We start from the raw sequence: 17555 nt of genomic DNA on the forward strand, positions 1-17555 counted from the left end.
TTGGATTACAATAAAGCTGCACTTGGGTTCATCTCCTTCAACTCGCCTCCAGTGGATCATTATCGTTACATATATATATAAAATGTCATTAATTAACCAACCTTTATTGGTTATTAATTGCATTAGTATTCTGAGTTTCTTAAAACCGCAGACAGGATATACAGTTTATACAGTATCATTCATACAGTATTCTATGAAAGGTCTTTATAAAACAGAAAAACTTAATGCATGTATGTATGCTTAATGTATTTGTAAACATTTTAAGGAGCACTGAATATTATTACAATTAATGTGCAATATAAGCTGGTTTAAAGCACTTAATGTATGAGATTTTCAGATTTTTTTCTGCGGTTAATAAATTGTTAGCAAACCATTATCTAGCTCTTTACATATGAGGTAATTAAACACATTAATTACAGTGCCAATCAATGATGAGCTCACTATTTGTATACTGTCTATTAATGTGTTAACTACAGTTTATAAAGTACTAAAGATCTATAATAGTTTTGAAATTATTTAAACATGCTTTGTTCTTGAATTTTATATTATAATTTTATATGAAGTGTTATTCAATACATACATGCACTCCAGAATTTAAACTATATAACCTGTCTGATAAATTCACATTAAGATTTGTTCTCTTCACAGGCTGTGTGGGTGTCATCTCACTGCTCAGTCCTGTGAAAGTTTGTCTTCAGCTCTACAGTTCTCAAACTCTGTCCTGAGAGAAGTGGATATGAGTAACAATGACCTGCAGGATTCTGGAGTGAAGCTTCTTTCTGATGGACTGAAGAGTCCAACATCTAAGCTGGAGATATTGAGGTTTGAGTTTTGAAATACTTGACTGATTAATTGATTGATTTTTTTTTAATTCACACTGTTAAGATTAATTATGTATGCTATTACTATGTTCTTCTTTTTCAGATTAACCATATGTAGTCTCACTGCTCAGTCTTGTGGGAATTTGTCATCAGTTTTGAAATCCCCAACTTCAGTTCTGAGAGAACTAGACCTGAGTAACAATAACCTGCAGGATTCTGGAGTGATGCTTCTTTCTGAAGGACTAAAGAGTCCAAACTGTCAGCTGGAGAAACTGAGGTAACTGGTTTTCCATAACATAAGTAACAAAATACTGGCACAATAAATGGCCATTGAATTTTGTCAACAAATGTTTAATCTGCTCTCAATGCAATGCCAGAACAAGACACAAAAACATTCCCAAATAGCATCCGGATTTGGGCCACTTAAGGCAACGATACAACACTGCTGGCCTTCTTATGGCCCAGACAAAATGGATGTAACCCTGAAGTGGTCCATATGTAAAAAAGTAGAAATAACCCAAATGTACATAACCCAAATCACATGTGGGCCTCTTTAGGCAACAATGCAGTGTACACAGCAATGTGTATTCTGAATGTGACTCTAAAGTGGTGCATGTGGTAAATTGACAAACACTTATAAGGGTGTAAACCAAATTTGGTCAACATATATTTCAGCAAATATGGCCCAGGTATATTAAAATGTATCTGGGCCTGTTTTGGCAAAGATATGGCACAGTAAACACTGACTCAGCCTGAAGTTATAATATATAACAATTTGTGCCACTTTTGGCAAATATATGACACAGTCAGCATTGGCTAATCAATGTGTAAGACTAATTTGTCCCACATCCCTGGTAAAAAAAACAGCATATGCTGGTAGGTATGTTTTGATGCTGGGATGCTGGTTAGGTAGGTTTTGATGCTGGTTTAAGCTGGTCCTTTGCTGGTTTTTGCTGGTCATGTTGCTGGTCAAGGACCAGCATGAACCAGCAAAGGACCAACATAAACCAGCTAAGGACCAGCATAAACCAGCTAAGGACCAGCATAAACCAGCAAAGGACCAGCTTAAACCAGCATCAAAACCTACCTATCCAACATTCCAGCATCAAAACATACCTACCAGCATATGCTGTTTTTTTTCACCAGGGATTGTAAATGGCAAATATACCCTGTAATAAATTTCGCTTTCGCCAACCTAGGGACGCCAATTAAAGTAGTGAATTTAACTTTCAGGGGGGTGAAATAGGGTAGTGATGGGTACTCATGTCACAGCTTGTGATTCTTGGATTGCATCAATTAATGTGTGGTTATGAGTACATCACATAAGAAAGATTGGTGGAATCTCTAACTTGTAGAACCTCTTCTGTATTATCAACACAAGGAAGACACAAGTTGTAATAAAATACATTTCATTAACAAAAGATAGACAAGTATAATCAACAACTACAACAACAACAAGGAATAAAGTGCATAAGATGCATAAAAGCAAGTGATAATGTTGGAGTTGCTATGTCAGAGCTACGTTATCTGGAAAGATATACTGTTGCTACTCTGAAATAAATATGGTGAATAACCTTACTAGGCATCAAACAAATACGTGTACAATTTGTTATCAACTGCAATCAGCTATATAATATCTAATCTAAATTAGAAAATCATATACTGATAATATACAACAATGCCAAGGTCTCTGGAAGAGGTTTGGAAGTGATATTTACGTTCTCTGTGGTTGATGAGCAGTCAGGTGGCAGCGAATTCTTCCACTGGTTGCACTGGTGACAGTGGGAAAAGGAGCAGGAATCCATTTCGACAGCCTTGACGTGCTGTAGGATGACGATCTCCTAGAGCACCAAGGGTCCTAAGATCTGGAACACACAGATGTGGCCCTGGAGTAGGTGCTGAAGGTCCTTAGCTTGGAACACGCAAGCAAAAGTACCTGAAGTGAAGGTTTGCTTGCCGGAGCTTAACCTTGTTGCAAATGTCTGTGGGTCTTCTGCCTCTCTGGGCTAGAGACTCAGAACTCGGTCAATCCGCTTTGTCTCTCTAGAATGGAGACTCAGGACGCTGCATCAGTTGGTGTCTCGTTGGACAAAGACTCGTAGATTATCTCTTTCCTCACAGGCTAGAGGTTCAGAACGTGGTCGTATCTGTTGCTGCCTCAAAAGCTGGAGACTTGGTATCTGTTGTTGTCTCACCTTTGCAGGCTGGAGACTCAGAACGAAGGTTGATCTGTTGCTGCCTTCCCTGTAGCAGGCCGCAGACTCAGAACGTTGGTTGTACTGTTGCAGTCTCTTCCCTTAACGGACGGCAGACTCAAAATTGTGTGTTTCCTTGACCGGCCGCAGACTCAGAATGTTGGTGTTTCTGTTAACGTCCCCTGGATGTGCCGGAGACTCAGAACGATGGTTGTTCTGTTAGTGTCCTTTCTTTTACAAGACTCAGACTCAGAACTGGTATCTGTTACTGTCTCTCTGAACGGGAGACTCAGAACAGGGGTTTGTTCTGTTGGTGTCTTTTCCTTTGCAGGTAGCAGACTCAGAAATGGGGTTTGTTCTGTTGGTGTCTTTTCCTTCACAGGTAGCAGACTCAGAATGGAGGTGTGTTCTGTTGCAGTCTCTTCCCTTAACTGACGGCAGACTCAGGAAGGGTGTTTCCTCGACCGGCCACAGACTCAGAACTAGGAGTGTCTTTTGGAAGGGTACCTTTATCCCTTTCCGATGAGGAGGAGATTGCAATTTGGCGCTTCTCCATTTCCATGCTGTGATTGGCTGGTTTAATCAGAGTGGGGAAACAACAGGGTAGCCCACCCTTCTTTCCTGCTGTGGAATTTATTTGCACAGTCCAAACACAGGGTTAGAAAAGTGTCACTAAAGTTTTACCGGTGCATTTCTCACTTTCCAAACCATAACCAGAATGCATTTGGCAATGTTATGAACACATTAAGTCCAAACATGATGGGAAAAGATTGAACTGTCATGCATGCATTCATTTGTACATTACCGGCTAAGTTTGTGTAAGATGTTGCACTACACATTGCTGTCATAAGGAATACTTATTTCTCTGAATAAGTATAAAATATGTGTGTTGTAGTGTGCATCAGTTTTAAGGTTTGAAAACATAGTTATGAATGGATCTGGATGGATCTCCATGATCTCTCTTTATTTCACCCACTGCTGCTGCATCTGGAGGTCCTAAGGAATTTTTATGGTCGGTCACAAGCCAAACCCTTAGGAATCAGTCTCAAGGTGGGTGAAGGGCACAAACTGCATTTTGACCAATAGGAAGTTCTGGCCTTCCCGAGCTTTGTACCAAAGGTCTTCTCCTTGTCTGGCTGTTGTCATGGCATCTTTATCTGATGGCGTTGGACAGTTTGCTTATGTTAGCTCACCAAGATCCAATCAAAATGTAGCAAACCTCTGTCCACTATGGTGGTCAGGGAGGGGCCCCCTTGCCATAAACTGGGCCCTGGAATGTGCTGTCCACTACAACCCCATATATCATAAAACAGATGAGGGCCACTTCTGGTTTGGATGCAGCACTTGACATTGACTAACTGAAATATGAGTTTGAAACTCACTTAATGCTTAGTGAAGCCCAGAAAATGTATATGTATGCTTTATCTGGTTAACCCTCTGGGGTCTGAGTGTATTTTGGGGCCCTGGAGAAGTTTTGACATGCCCTGTCATTTGTGCTTTTTTCTATGTTTTAAAAACATATAAATGGCTAAAGTCTGATTACACTGTAATCAGCACAAACTGGGCTACAATAATATGTAAGCAACATTAATGTACATGTTTGTGTTTTTGAGAGAACAATGTTTATGTGTGGTTAGTGAAAAACTACAATTTTTAAGTCACTGAAACAAGGCTATGAAACATTCAGAACATTCGTGCACAAGACTTTTGAGAACTGGATGTGATAAGCTAAAGTTTTTTCTACAAAATGATGTGAAATCATCTTGTTCAGTCATTCACAAAAAACAATATACATATTTAAATTTTCTAAGATGTGTTTTGTGAAAGGGAATACGCGAGGGAGTGACAATGGCTATTGAATATTTAGTGATTCACACCTGAGAGACAAAAGGTCCTCCCTGAATGGCCCATCAGTGAGACTGTGACTGTCAGGTAGAAATGATGTGAGAAGATTCAAAGATTGGGGTTTAAGATTATCTGAATTTTATTTACAACACAGTATAATATAACATACATTATGACGGTCAAAGACACATTATTGAGCACACTGATCTAACCACAGAGATGTGAACAGATGGTGTGTAATTCCTGAAAACTGTTTTCTGAATTCTGTTCAACAAGTAACATAAGTAAATCATACCTGATATTTAAGTGCTTGCAAAACTCATCATGATTAGTCAAGGAACTTGTTTTACCAGTAGAATATCCATGTAGTTGAAGATCTGATGTTGGTACAGCACTCTCACTGGAAAAGATTATAGGATTCATCTGTTGTCCAGGTATCGGATCACAAACAACTAAAAAAAAACAAAAAACATATGTGAGCATGTTAATATCAGGAGCAATTTAAGCAATCCTTGCTAAATAAAAGCATTAGTTCTATAATTTCTATCCCAAAATATATTCATATAGGTATCTGGTCACTAAAATAAATAAATAAATAAATGAATAAATCAGTGTGCATGTTGATAGGCCTGGAGCAACTATATTGTTACATTAGCAATCACTAATATTCCCCATTTGATTTTATAGCTATCATATATATATTTGCAGATACTTGCAGACAGAGTATTCAACAGTAAATACTGGTCTAAGCATTCTTAGACATTACTTTTATATCATCTAAACATTACCCCTACTTTTATGTCAATTTGTTTAGGAAATATAAAACATTCCTGACGCCTTACAGATGCATTGAAAAGTTGATATTTCAAAAATGTTGCACCTGATTTCACACATTTTAGTCAGGAGTTATAGTTTTGGAAAAAGTCCAACTAGTAAATGCGTTCAAGTTTATGTTACAACACATTATCTAATGCCGATAAGAAAATTACTTACACTGTATACTAGATCCTCTCGTCAGCTGCCTGTAGCCACGCTCGCGTTCTGTTTGGGAGATAAACAAGCTTAGCCTGTTCCTCTCAGGGCGTCCTCCTCTGGAGTAAATACAAGGCTGTTTCCTCTCAGTGCTTTCTTCCAAAAAAAAAAGTATCTGACACAAACGAGTTGCTGCTTTGTTTATTGTTTTAGTTGATGTGGGCATTCATTTCGCGCATCTCTCACGTGGAAGTTTTGCAATAACAATAGCGCCGCACAGCACGTGGGCGTGAACTAATTAGCGGTAATGAGTTCGGAGGGGAAAAACAGGACATGGCATTGGTTTCATACTGATTACTTAAATACAGAATACATGATTTTGATTAAACTTCATTTAAAAGTAGACATTTCATACTTTCTATTGATATATCTCTCATGTTTGTGTGTCATGTATTCGCTGAGTTTTAGTTAATTTTAGTGACGCATTTCAACTGGATATTCATGGAGAGTGAGAAGACTGAAAGGACACCCTGTATATTTTATTTATTTAAAAAAAAAAAAAAACGAACATTTGTGGATATGTTGAGCACACACAAATAAAAGTAAACTTTCTACAGTTTAAGGTGATTTTTTACCCCAGGACGTTAATTATTAGCTAAAATGTGGCTGTGCAGTGGCCTGGTTGTGGACCACTGCCAAAATGCCACCATTCCATGCAGCATGTGAGCCACATGAGGGGAAGAGCAGGGTTAGAATAAAAATCAACTGTGGCCCACTCTAGCGCCAGTTTTGGTTTATTTGGTTGGCTTACATATGGCAATGCTAAGGCTTACTTGAGGCCCAAATCTGGCAAACAGGACGGACTGCCCAAATGCTATTATTTCTTGTGGTATGTGGGCTGGAACAAGGTTGGTTATTTTCATGGCTGACATGTAGCATTCCTGTGAGCGAAATCTGCCAAACAGGAGTGGACCACCCAACTGCCATCATTCCACGCAGTATGTGGGCCAGATTAAAGTGTCAGGTGTGGGCTTTTTCTGGGCCCCAGGAATTTTGCAATTTGGATTGCAGGCCCTTTTTTATGTTTATGAAATTTATGTGGATTGTATTGCGGCAACGCAAAGCAAAGCACAGTTTATTTATATAGCACATTTTATACACGATGGTAATTCAAAGTGCTTTACATATAAAAGGAATTAAAATATTAATAATAAAAAAAAAATCACACCAATAAAAACAGAATTAAAAAACTATAAAATTATTTAAAAATTATTTTTAAATAAATTAAAACAAAAGAAAAGAATGAAAAAAAATATGTAAAATACAGTGCAATCAGTTTGGAATGTAGCACAGTGCTCGTTTTGTAAATGCACAGCCAAACAGATGTGTTTTAAGTCTAGATTTAAATATGGCTACTGATTTAGCACATCTGATCTCTGCTGGAAGCTGGTTCCAACTGTGGGCGACATACTAGCTAAAAAAGAGGATTCCCCTTGTTTGGAGTGGACCCTTGGTATTTCTGACTGACTAAATCTTAATGATTTGAGTGATCTGTTAGTCTTATATTCAGTAAGTATATCTGCAAGCCTCAGGTATAGACCATTTAGCAATTTATAGACAGGTAATAGTGCTTTAAAATCAATCCTAAACTTAACTGGAAGTCAGTGCAATGACCTGAGGACTGGAGTAATATGCTCAGGTTTTCTGATTCTAGTCAGAATCCTGGCAGAAGTGTTCTGGATGTGCTGCAGCTGTGTCATGGTCTGGGGGCAGTCCTGGCCTAATGGTGGACTTGAAATCCAAAGGTCACGGGTTCAAGTCTCAGGTCCGGGAGGAAATGTATGTGGGGGGAGTGAATTACCAGCGCTTCCTCCACCCTCAATAACATGACTGAGGTGAGACCCTTGAGCAAGGCACTTAATCTCCAACTTCTCCCTGGCACTACAGAATGCCAAGTGTGTTCACCATGCTTGGCCACACATTGCATCCTTTTCTTCTCCTTTCCTTTTTTGGGAAGGCTGGTGAGGAGACCATTAAAATAATCCACCCTGCTGTGATAAAGGCACAAACAGGTTTCTCCAAGTCTTGACTGGAAACAAAACATGTCATTTTTGCAATGTTTTTGAGATGATAGAATGCTGGTTTAGTTACTGCTTTGACATGACTACTGAAATGAAGGTCTGACTCCAGAATCACACCAAAATTCCTGACTTGATTTTTAATTGTTTGACCTCTAGAGTGAATGTATGCATTCACCTTGAGATCTTAAACCTTCTTTTCAAATGCAGTGACTTCAGTTTTCACCTTGTTTAACTGAATAAAGTTGTGGCACATCCAGCTGTTAATTTCATCAATGCATTGGCAGAGGGAGTCAATGGGGCTGTAGTCATTTGGCAATAAGCTGTGATAGGCAATCTGGTTCTTTCTCATTATTTGACTCAGTAGGAACATATACAGGCAAAACAAGAGTGGGGCAAGAATTAAGCCTTGTAGTACTATGCAGATGACACCCATACATTCCAGTAGATCCAAATGCCTCTCAATCGTTTGATGGGCTTTTTCAGTGTTAAGGTGAGATTAGAGCCTTGTTGGCAAGCAGTTTCTTCATTTTAATACTAATAAGACAAAGTGTGTTGTCTTTGGACCCTCATCTGCTTTAAAGGAAATTATAAGTATGTTGGCCTCTGTGACGATAAGTGTTTCAGATTATGTCAAAAAATTGGGTGTTATAATGGGTTCAGCTTTAGTTTTTCAACCTCCACATCATCTAGTCACTTGTGCACATCATAATAGCAGTTTCTCATTCTTTTGAACAAGTTGTGATTGCTTTGGTACATTCATGCAACTGATTATGTACATTTGTCTGCGTTTTCCTACATTATCAGTTGCTAGTGTCATGTTGCTCAAAATTTATTATATAGTTCTCTGTGCAATAGTCTTACCCCTCAAAACATCTAGTCATTAGTTCATCGTATAAGGCATTAAATGCAAAATGGTTGATATAGTTGTCATAAACTGTCAAGTATATTTTCTATATATATATATGTATGTGTATGTATACACTGATCAGGCATAACATTATGACCACCTTCCTAATGTTGTGTTTGCCCCCACTTTGCTGCCAAAACAGACCTGACCCATCGAGGCATGCACTCCACTAGACCCCTGAAGGTGTGCTGTGATATCTGGCACCAAGATTTTAGCAGCAGATCATTTAAATCCTGTAAGTTGTGAGGAGGGGCCTCCATGGATCGGACTTGTATGTTCAGCATATCCTACAGATGCTCGATTGGATTGAGATCTGGGGAACTTTGGCGGGTATAACGTCAGAGGCAGCATGATCAATTTGGGATCTTGTGGGCTCTGACGTGATCAGGAGCAGTAAATCCTAATGACACAACACAATTGAGGATTTTCTTGGACAAAAAGTCATTTGTGACAAGCCTTGAATTGGGATGCAAATCAGGCTTAAAATCTTCAAGTGTGGATTTCAGTGTTGAATATTATCTTATCTTATATTATATATTATATTATAAGTTTTGTTTTTAAATCTTATCTTTATATTCTTTCTTTCACTAATTTGTTGACAACATTGCATAACAAGATGCACAACCAACTAAGAGAACCACAGCCTTGAGAAGCTTTTCAAGCAAAATCAATTCAAGAATTTGGCTGAACTTTACAAGGAATGGACTGAGGCTGGGGTCAAGCCATCAATAGTCACCACACACAGACGTGTCAAGGAATGTGGCTACAGTTGTCGTATTCCTCTTGTTAAGCCACTCCTGAACCACAGACAACGTCAGAGGCGTCTTACCTGGGCTAAAGAGAAGAAGAAATGGATTGTTGCCCAGTGATCCAAAGTTCTCTTTTCAGATGAGAACAAGTTTGTATTTCATTTGAAAACCAAGGTCCTAGAGTCTGGAGGAAGGGTGGAGAAGCTCATAGCCCAAGTTGCTTGAAGTACAGTGTTAAGTTTCCACAGTCTGTGATGATTTGGGGTGCAATGTCATCTGCTGGTGTTGCTCCAATGTGTTTTTTTTTTTGAAAACCAAAGTCACTGCACCCATTTACCAAGAAAGTTTAGAGCACGTCATGCTTCCTTCTGCTGACCAGCCTTAAAGATGCTGATTTCATTTTCCAGCAGGATTTGGCACCTGCCCACACCGCCAAAAGCACTAAAAGTTGGTTAAATGACCATGGCGTTGGTGTGCTTGACTGACCAACAAACTCACCAGACCTGAACCCCATAGAGAATCTATGGGGTATTGTCAAGAGGAAAAGGAGAAACAAGAGACCAAAAATGCAGATGAGCTGAAGGCCACTGTCAAAGAAACCTGGGCTTCCATACCACCTCAGCAGTGCCACAGACTGATCACCTCCATGCCACACTGAATTGAGGCAGTAATTAAAGCAAAAGGAGCCCCTACCAAGTATTGAGTACATACAGTAAATAAACTTTCCAGAAGGCCAACAATTCACTAAAGATTTTTTTTATTGGTCTTATGATTCTAATTTGTTGAGATGAATTGGTGGATTTTTATTAAATGTGAGCCAAAATCATCACAATTAAAAGAAGCAAAGACTTAAATTACTTTAGTGTGTGTGCACTGAATTTATATAATACACAAGTTTCACAATTTAAGTTGAATTACTGAAATAAATAAACTTTTCCATGACATTCTAATTTATTGAGATGCACCTATATAAAGTCCAATGATTTGGGGGAATATTTGTTTCTTCCTGATAATGGTAAATGAGAACAAAATGATCTTTTTGTGACCACCTGTTTTACTGAACAATCAGTTCAATAATAAAAGGAACAACAAACACACTACTGTGATACGGACTGTTCTTGTATGTTTTTGTAGGTTGTCTGGCTGTATGGTGACAGAGAAAGGCTGTCATTATGTGTCTTCAGCTCTGAGTTCAAACCCCTCACACCTGAGAGAGCTGGATCTGAGCTACAATCACCCAGGAGATTCAGGAGTCAAACTGCTTTCTGAAAAACTGGAGGATCCAAACTCCTCACTGGACAAACTCAAGTATGTAAAACAGGAGGAGTTTTTAGGTTTTATTATTTAACTTTTGAGTGTCCCTGTCTCTGTCTCTAGATGAGTCTAGGTGATAAGTCTAGATGTCTAAGAAAAATGTAAAATCACTAGTCTGAGAAATAAAATCTAAAATAAACTGTTCAGACAAAACAAATTAACAAAAAAAACAACAACAAAACAAAACAAAAAAAAACAACATTACCTTAACTCCCTAACTGGGCACAAAACAGGAGCAGAAAGTGAAAATACAACAAAAATGGCAGCAACCTTCCTACAGTTTTCATAAAAGGTAGAAACATATTAAAAATGATAATTTATGTTGCACACATTAACAATTTGTAAATGAAGGAACAAAAAAGCCCTAACTTTGAATATTACAAGTTACATGTTGGTGTCGCTATTACAGTAAATTAGTTGACATTACCTCAGATTAAAAAAAAAAAAAAAAAACTCACACTCAACCATAAGAATACACAACAGTTTCAACAAACAAGTTGGGCAGGACACAGAGAGCATTTTGGAAAATGTTCCTTAGCTTCCGCGATCAGTTTCCTGACAAAAAGACGAGAGGAGCCAAAGAGGAAAACACAGAGAAAAAACACAGGAAACACAAATGACAGTACACCACAAATAAGTCAAGTCACCTTCATTTCTACTGTGCTTTATACAATTCAGTTCAGTACTAGTCTCAATGTTGCAGGATGCGATTCAGCTGTAAAGCAGCTCTTCAGTCTCTGTTCTCTTCTGAACTAAGTGAATATAGAAAACAAATAGGATGTCGCTTTCTGCCATTTGATTTTCTTTTCTGTGAAAAAATTAATATATATATTGTAACGAGGTGAAGAATCACACAACAAGGTTTTGACGTGAAAGACCCCCGGAGGGTGGATTTAATGTTGTTTAAATGGAAAAACAAGAAATGAAGTGGCGGTGAAGGGTGACCAGTGGTGGTGGTTTCCGGGTGCTCGTCCCCGTAAGTGCTCTCCTCAGGTGCAGAAATAAGGTGCGAAACGGTCTGGAACGGTGTGTCCAGGGCTCAGCTGCTATCTGCGGTGGGAGAGAGAAAGAGAGGTTAGGCGTCTGGCTGCGTTGGGAGTTGAAGCTCGTCTGAGGCGTCCTCTCTTCTCTCTCTTATGCGGCTCCGGCGATTGGCAGCAGCTGAGCCGAGTTGGGCGCTGATGAGGTGCGCCAGGTGTGCGTGATTCCGGCCAGGGCAGCGGTGAATGGAACGGACACCCGTCACAATATATATATATATATATATATATAATATTTAGTCCTTTACGAAAATTAACCATGGTTTTGGTAACAATTTCTAATAACGTTCAGTTGTAAGTCATTTATAAACAATTAGTTAATGAAATAATCATTTACAAAACATTTATAAAATATTACTATGTGATATGCTAACAATTTGTGTATGTTTTGTTCATTTACAAAACATGACTGCATTCATAAATGATTAAGTGATATGTTAATATGTTTATCTTTGCTTTGTAGATTAAGTTATAAATAATTTACAAGTGATTAATTAGATAATGATGAACTAATAATTTACAAAACATCACTATAGGTTCACAAATGATTAAGTAATATGCTAACGATTTACAAATCTGTAATAAGTTATCTTAAAAAATAGCATATCATGAAATAATCAAACAGATCCTTATTCAGTGGTTAATAGGTTACTAGTTAATATATTATTAATTATAAATAATTGAAATGTCAATCATTGAAATGTTTACCCTCTATTGAAAATCACATCATAAATAAATCATTTACAAATCTTTCTGCATCCCCTAATCTAAAGTGTAAACAATTCATCAGTTGTAAATGTTTTACTCATTCGTAGATCTTTCCCCCCAGTGTGTATACCCACACAACCTGTAACCGGCAGGTTTGTAAAACATTTACAACTGATGAGTAGTTTACACTAGATTAGGGGATGCAGAAAGATTTGAAAATGATTTATTAATGTGTTTACACAACAGGAGGTTTTGAATATTTGTTATTAGTACTGCAATGTAAGGGCTGACTGGTGAGAGTAAAGATGGTAAACACATGGAGTATTTTAGTGCTGTGTACCACATTATCATTAGATCCCACACACTCCACACAGAACACAAGTTTGTGCTGATGAGAGAAAGAGTTTACACGTTTATTTACTTAACAGCAAATAATTTATTATTTTTAAAATAAAATAGTTTTAGAACAATTGCATTTTTGTGCTTTTCAACATATCAATTATTAGTCATTTATAAACACATAGTCATGTTTTGTAAATGATTATTTCATCATTAACTAATCACTTATAAATGACTTACAAGTGAACGTTATTATAAAGTGTTACCACTATAGTAAAACTGTAGTAAACCATGACTGTAGTAACTGTGGTTTTTTGGTTTTTGGTTTGCTATTACATAACAAAAATGTGCAATGAACTTTTACCAAATAATAAACAGAATAACAAGTTACTATTCTATGATACAGACTTTATTAAAGCACTTTTATCATATTTGAAAGAGAATATAAACCATAATATATGAATATAATATATGTTTTCCTGTGACATAAAATGATTACAAACAATCTATAAACAAACTACGATTGTTATTTTTATTTATTATTATTATTATTATTATTATTATTATTTACATTTTTTTTAAATATTGGACATAAAGTACTGTAGTGCAGTGGTAAACAGTATTTTTATAAAATAAATAAATATTTAAATGTACACTACATTTACTTCTTGTTTGTTTGGTCAGCAAAGCAAATAAACATGACTTAGTAGTGCACCTTTAAATAGACAGCATCACTCAGCCTACATCCCTAAAATGTATTCAAACACATCTGACACAAGCAAAAGCAGATGTTTGTATTCTATACTGTACATCCCACGTAACAGATCCCAATGATCTTAATTTTAAAAACATTACTTAAAAAAAAGGTTCCTTTCATTTAAAAGGTTTTATACATAATACAAAATGTATTTACAAGAAATAAACAGTACTTTAAAGAATGTTTAAAATGATATTCACTCCCATGAGATGAAGACTTCAGTCAAATTCAAATCATTGGTCTACGTTACTGCATGTGGGCAGACAAAGGCCAGCTGATCATTTAATCATTTTCGGCTCAGAACGTGACAGCAGACCTGCACAAAGACCACATTTTCAAATTACACTTGAGCGAGAATATTTTGAATTTAAAAATACAATTACTGTCTTTGTTTCCTTTTTTTGCATCCTAAGAGAGAGGAGCTAGGATGCAAGAAAAGGAAACAAGAATGCACAAATAATAAGGAACTGAGCAGCAACCCCACAGATAAATATGCGTAGGTTTTTCTCACCCAAGGCTATCATATTTTTTCAGAATGCCTGGAATATAGCACATAAGTCATATGGACTAATTGTATCATGACTGTCATTCCTTTTAAAGCTTGGAAATTATTGGGCTTTATTGAATGCCATTACATGGAAAGAACAAACTGTGTTCCACAGAAAACAAGCAAGTAATGCCCATTTGAGTAGATTTATAGATAGATTTTTAGATGTTTATCTATATTTCATTTACTCTGAAATTTGTCTGTTAAAAGTGTTTTATAAATTTACTTACCACTAATGCACTTGAATTGCCAACAGAACAGGACAGGCCCTATATGGTAGGCTGTAAAAATAAAAAAGATATACTATATATTCATTATATATTTATTAATAGTCCTTGTGGAGCTGGATGTACAGCCTGTTTTGACTGTCGATGGAGTGTCACTCATCCTTGGGAATAATTTGGGGATTCCATTTTCCAGGTTGTCGTACCTGTTAGTTTCGACCGCTGGTTCTCAAGAGCACCCACGATTGCCTTGCGGGCCATGCGGGATCAAAGAAAACGTGTAACAGAATTCTCAGTTATTTGTACTGGCCTTGTATTAAAAAGGATGTGGCCAGCTTTGTCAAAACTTGCCATACCGGTCAGCTCACCGGAAAGCCTAACCAGTGTTTTAAAACCAGCCATTACCAACCAGTAATGAGCTTCGGCCTTTGACACACGCCCCCAACATTTCAAAGGTTAACAGAACTAGGCGCTTGCTTTAACCTGGGCCCTCCAACATTTTGAGTTGTACATAGGACCCCAGCCTGTTTACGTTTTTACACTCTCTTAAAATACCCAATCAACGGCTCCTGCATTGGTGCCTATTCCTCCAACCTTATTATTTGGATGTCCGGCACCTTAAGGGCTCTGAGAACATAGTGGCCGACACGTTGTCTAGAACGCCCATATAGACATAATTACGCAAGGGTCTAGTAAGACTGTGAGCTCACAGGCTTGTATTTCTTATTCCTTCCATTCACCATGCTACTGGTGTATGTTTTTTATTGGTTATTGTATGCACACAAAATTTCTTTGAGTTAAAGGCCTGTATTGTTATGATTCTTTTTATTGGACTGTGACAGAAACTTTTAGTTCCCTGTTCTTATGGGAGAGGGTGTCATGGCCATTATACTCCACTACACTTTTACTGTGTTACTGTGCTCCCTCTACAGGTTCACTGCAGTTTCCACTGTGGTAATCGTGCTGATTGCGCACAGGTGTGTCCCTGTATATAAAGTGTCCTGGTTTGTTTTCACAGTTCCTCTTTACACCGATTCCCAGGCAGGACAGACGGGAGGACTTTGAGAGTCCTGCGAGCTTTGAGAGGCTGTGTTGCCAAACTTTTGTGTTTTAGAATTTAAAATAAAACCATTTTCAAACTTTCGTTTCCCCCCCTCGTTTCTTGTTGCTCCCCTATTGTGGGCGTAACAACTGGCAACTGCATAGCAAGAGTTTGTTGATTGACTGAATGTGTCTCTGTGTGTTTTCTAGTGTGGATCATGGAGGAGAATCCAGGATTACAGCAGGACTGAAGAAATGTATGTCTACAAACACACACACACACTCACATATGTTGTGTTTCCATGTTTTATGGGGACATTCCATAGGCGTAATGGTTTTTATACTGTACAAACCGTATTTTCTATCGCCCTACACCTACCCTATACCTAAACCTAGCCCTCACAGGAGACTGTGCACACTTTTACTTTTTAAAAAAAAAAAAAAACTAATTCTGCATGATTTATAAGCCTGTTTCCTCAAGGGGACCTTACAAATATCCCCACAAGGTCAAAATTTACTGGTATTATTATCCTTGTGTGGCCATTTCATCCCCATAACATGATAAACATCAGGTACACACTCACACACATCTGTAGTGATTGTTGTTGTGTTATAAATGTTTCTGTTCTTGTGTTCAGATGCCTGTTTTCTCACACTGGATCCAAACACCGCAAACAGTGAGCTCATTCTGTCTGAGGAGAACAGAAAGGTGACACGTGTGTTTGAGTATCAGTCGTATCCTGATCATCCAGACAGATTTGATGGTGTGTTTAATCGTCAGGTGTTGTGTAGAGAGAGTGTGTGTGGACGCGGTTACTGGGAGATTGAGTGGAGTGGAGATTATTGTGTGTTTATATCAGTGTCATATAAGAGCATCAGCAGGAAGGGATTGGGTGTTGAGTGTGTATTTGGATATAATGATCAGTCCTGGAGTTTGATCTGCTCTCCATCTGGTTACTCATTAAGACACAATAAGATATTGACTGGTCTCCCTGTGAAGTCCATCATCAGTAGAATAGGGGTGTATGTAGATGAGAGTGCAGGAACTCTGTCCTTCTACAGCGTCTCTGACACAATGAGTCTCATCCACACAGTCCAGACCACATTCACTCAGCCGCTCTATCCTGGGTTTGGTGTTTATTATATTGGATCATCATTGAAACTGTGTTGATGAATCAGAATAGACTGATGAGAGATTCTACCCATAATGCTTTGAGCTGCATGATAAATGACTGACAGTAAGATGTTATAGTCTCTTCATGACATTAATACTGCAGCTCAACTTCTGTCACTCAAATAACAGTCAGAATCAATGTGTCAGAAATCCTTATATAGATAATAACATAAGGGGGGGCGCGGCAAGGCTAGTGTACAGCCGATTTTTATAGAAATTCGAAAGAGATAAACGGCCGAAAATATCTGCCGCGCTGTCCGGCAGTATTCAGCGCACATCACTCAATGTGTGACGCTCCGCTCAATATTCTGCTCTATGAATGTGCGTTACGTTGAGTTGCTCATGGCCCATATGAATGCTCCACTCGTGCTCAACGGAAATACAAAGACCGCTCAAATAACGCGCCGACAGAAAATGTCTATGTATACTGTATTCCTGTTTGCAATAGTGTCCCATACTGTGCTGTAACATGCTGTAGTACTGCTGTACTGGACAACGCTGGTAAAATGACGCATCCCTCTCGTGACGGTATGCTCTGCTCACATGCTCTGTTAATAATAGTTTTGTAGGACTACACATTATTTTGATAATTAGTCGAAAACAAAAAAAGTTATACCTGATTCTGTTTCATAGAACTGAATAAAATAATATATTTATTTAATATTCATATATTTTCTTAATATTCATATATTTTCTGTCCAATTTTATTGTTACTTTCAGTAAACGTGGTTATTTTATTGGCTTGTGATTTTTTTTTTCTTTTATTCAGTATCATTAATATTATTTAGTTAAATTAAAAAGTCTTACAAAATGACTATATTAATTAATAAAATAATAAATA

The 17555-nt window shown here is 37.7% G+C and overlaps 1 protein-coding gene across 2 annotated transcripts in view; it reads left to right on the forward strand.

Moving 5' to 3' along the window:
- The window catches only part of LOC127160997 (NACHT, LRR and PYD domains-containing protein 3), a 45342-nt gene extending 28024 nt beyond the window's left edge, over window positions 1–17318 (forward strand). For both annotated transcript variants that reach the window (XM_051103646.1, XM_051103645.1), the window contains exons 6-10: window positions 649–822; window positions 925–1098; window positions 10705–10878; window positions 15751–15797; window positions 16179–17318. In XM_051103646.1, the coding sequence (XP_050959603.1) occupies window positions 649–822; window positions 925–1098; window positions 10705–10878; window positions 15751–15797; window positions 16179–16711 (1102 nt within the window). In that variant the 3' untranslated portion in view covers window positions 16712–17318. The remainder of the gene's footprint in view (window positions 1–648; window positions 823–924; window positions 1099–10704; window positions 10879–15750; window positions 15798–16178) is intronic.
- Window positions 17319–17555: the final 237 nt, after the last annotated feature.

This window comes from Labeo rohita, unplaced genomic scaffold (genome assembly GCF_022985175.1).
Source record: "Labeo rohita strain BAU-BD-2019 unplaced genomic scaffold, IGBB_LRoh.1.0 scaffold_52, whole genome shotgun sequence".
NCBI classification, from domain to species: domain Eukaryota; kingdom Metazoa; phylum Chordata; class Actinopteri; order Cypriniformes; family Cyprinidae; genus Labeo; species Labeo rohita.